A 3,659-nucleotide genomic window follows, 5' to 3' on the forward strand; every position below is an offset into this window, starting at 1 on the left:
ATTCAAATCCACCAGAAAGTTTTAAAAGCCAGTGTGTTTTTATTACTGTGTGTTTTGATTCATATAAAGCATTTATTCCGCATTCTGCAAATCAAACACTTATATATTATCAAGTAAGAACTGTTTTAAAAATCTAGAAAAAGAAGCCAGAATTACATTCAACCTCCCTTTTGTAATTCTTGTTGTATTGTTAGGGAATAACAATGATTGAATATGCTTTGAAGTTTTATTTCACGACTACGAACAACGAAGCAGAATACAAAGCATTGATAGCTGGCTTAGGCTTGGCTAGAGCCGTGAGGGCCAAAAACCTGAAGGTCTGCGGACACTCAAGACTTGTAGTTGCTCAAGTTAATGGGGAGTTTGAGGCCAAGGATGATACTATGGCCAAGTACCTGAGAGTTGTAAAGGGTATACCGACTCATTTCGATGAATGGTACGCAGAACATGTTCCGAGAGAGGAGAACACTACGGCGGATGCCTTGTCTCAGTCCGCCTCGTCTGAAATCGAGAATTATTCGAGAAGTATTTACTTCCAGGTCTTGAAGACCCCTACTATTCATGTCATAAATCTGATAGCACCGGTTGGTGTGGCAAGCTGTTGGATAGACCCGATCAAGACCCACTTTGAAACTGGGTGGCTCCCCGACGATGCCCATGAGGCACGCATGCTATTGGTTAGAGCATTGAGATACTCATTGATTAAAGGCCTCATTTACAAAAGGTCCTTTGTTGTTCCATAATTTAAGTGCTTAAGACCTCTTGAAGCAGAGGAGGCACTTAAAGAAGCCCATGAAGGGATTTGTGGACAACACTTGGGGGATAGGGCCCTTGCTAACAAGATTACTCGGTTGGGTATCTATTGGCCAATTATGCTAGCCGATACAAAGGCTTATGTGAAGAAATGTGACAGATGCTAGAGGCACGCTCCAATAGTACGATAGTCCTCAGAGAGGCTTATGTCGATCAACACACTCATCTCTTTTGCAATGTGGGGAATGGACATACTTGGACCATTTTCTGTAGCATCGGGAAAAAGGAAGTTCATTGTGGTAGCCATAAACTACTTTACAAAGTGGATTGAGGCTAAGGAACTAGCCAAGATAACCACCAAGCAAATTACCCAATTCTTCTGGGAGAATGTTATATGCCGATATGGAATCCCACGCATCCTTGTCACGGATAATGGGAAACAATTTGATAATGTAGAGTTCAAAGAGTACCACGATGATAACAGCATAGAACTTCGCTTCACCTCGGTTGCATATCCTCAGGCAAACGGGCAAGCGAAAGTTGCTAACAGAATCATCCTTGATGGACTTAAGAAAAAGGTTGAACGCTTGAGAAACACTTGGGTGGATGAGTTGTTGCCTATACTATGGGCATATCGTACCACCTACAAAGTAACAACTAAAGCTACCCCATTCATGCTGGCTTACGGAGCTGAGGCAGTGGTGCCCCTTGAGATCACTCATGGATCCCCTATGATCGAAGCTTTTAAGTCAGAGACCAATGAAGAAGGCATGAGGCTCGCTCTCGATCTCATTGACGAGGTCAGAAATGAGGCCAACGGCCATAATGCAGAGCATCAACGAAGAGCCTCCCTCTATTACAATAGACGGGTTAAAGAAAGGTTCTTTCAACAGGTAGATTTGGTTCTGAGAAAGATTGAGGCATCAGGAGTAGGGGAGAGAGGAAAGCTAGCCCCTAATTGGGAAGGACCTTATAAGGTCAGGAAGACACTAGGACGAGGATCCTACAAGTTAGTGACCCTGAATGATGATAAAGTGCCTCGTACTTGGCATGCTTCAAACCTGAAGGCTTATTATGTTTAGGAAATTCACTACATGTTCCTAGTACTTAGTATTAAGTTTTTAGATAAGGTCGATGAAACCATCTTATGTAAGGGTTGAACCCATTTTTTAGATATATTATCTATTTATGCAAGTTTATTTCTATCATCTTGTCTACCAATTTATTTAAGTACGAGCATCTAAAGAATGCAAGTCCCGAATGTAACACCCCCTAATCCGGGGTCGGGGATCCGGTTTGTCACGAGTTCCATTTCCCTTAATAACACTTAATCTTAACAAACAACCAACTAATGTGTACTGTGACCCCACAATTAACACACACCACAAGTTATAGTCTCAGTGATGAATACCAAAAATAACACAAGTCATTTTATTCCATAATTATAAGTCATTACACCTCAAAAGGGTTTCTGAATAAATTTACATATTCTTTGCCCTTATTATAATTCATAAATATACATAAGTCTGGTATATCAAAAGTTGAAAGCCTAGCCTATTGGTAGTTCCTACCTCAGCTACAACGGCATCAACGCCTACAGGAAACTGCGGAACATTTCCTATCCGCTCGCAAATTGGGAGTTTGGTCCTGTTCATTTTGTCTAGCTGTTGTTGTGTGATGAAAGAATAAGTCAAGGGTGAGCAACAAGACCACCAAAATAACATATATAATAATTAACAATATATGAGCATTCTCATAGTACTCATGAAAGTCTTGGTCAAAAGAAATGAACCAAGTTTGATATCTTAATGCGACGAAGTCGCAAAATATTCAGTATATATATACATATATACTTTTCAAAATCTTTAAAATCCTCTCACATGTATAATATACACAGAGTTCCAGTTTATAAATGCATAAAAATATCTTTGCAAGGTGATCTCATATATCTAACCTTGTCTCAACGTTTTTCTGAAAATCTTTGTCATGCATAAGATAGTCATTTACTAGATATAAGTTGAAAAAATGAAGTTACAAGATACTCCAATATACTTATATCTTTTCTGAATACTACTTGAACTACCACCGTTCAAGGTATAATCAGTTTCAAAAGTTCATCACATAGATGAGACTACAAGATAAGACTTGGATAGATTCAATCTTTGAAATATAATTTAAGAAATGAAATTACTAGATACTTTATTAATTCCTGATATATATATACACCAATATATATATCTCATACATTCCTTGAAACCCTCTGTTATGAAAAGTATAAACAGAGTTATAATACCCAATGAATTTGGAAAGAAGAAAACTTTGGCATAAACCCGATATCTTGCTGATCAGGCAAAGATACCCATTAAGTAACCTTTTCTACTGTAGATGGATGAATTCCTCGACGGTCATCACCCTGGCCGCATTAGGACCTCACGCTAAACCGTTACCCGATCACTCACGCATGGATGGACTGTCACCCAACCTCTTACACCTTCATAGACCGTACCCCGGCCTGTCGCTTATGCGGACTCAATTAGATGGACTTACTTCCCGAATATTGGGCAAGTAATCAAATTATTTTCTCAAAACAGCAACCTCGTTACGAATATAAAATACACCACAGAGCCAGATCCCTTAGATTTTTGAGTGAGTATTCAAGTCCCCTTAGAAAGGGAGATCTTAAATTTGAAAATGAGTTTTGGGATCCGCTCTAACTTTTAAAATCATTTTGAAGACTCAAAAATAGTTTAAAGAATATTTAGAGTAATGATGATTTAATAAAATAAATCAGTCCTGATATATTAGAAAATATCTGAATATTATTATTTAAATAATATTCCCATAAAGGATAATATTTATAAAATAATTGAAGTAGAAGTTTTAAAACTCATACTTGAAACGAATAA

The 3,659-nt window shown here is 38.1% G+C and overlaps 1 protein-coding gene across 1 annotated transcript; it reads left to right on the top strand.

The window, feature by feature from the left end:
• Nucleotides 1-203: 203 nt before the first annotated feature.
• LOC141685769 (uncharacterized) lies at nt 204-1,835 on the top strand. The gene is made up of 4 exons (XM_074490853.1): nt 204-677; nt 750-855; nt 1,210-1,553; nt 1,647-1,835. The coding sequence occupies exons 1-4, from the start codon at nt 204-206 to the stop codon at nt 1,833-1,835; spliced, it is 1,113 nt and encodes a 370-aa protein (XP_074346954.1).
• The last annotated feature ends 1,824 nt before the right edge of the window (nt 1,836-3,659 follow it).

Source organism: Apium graveolens, chromosome 9, assembly GCF_009905375.1.
Source record: "Apium graveolens cultivar Ventura chromosome 9, ASM990537v1, whole genome shotgun sequence".
Lineage (NCBI taxonomy): Eukaryota > Viridiplantae > Streptophyta > Magnoliopsida > Apiales > Apiaceae > Apium > Apium graveolens.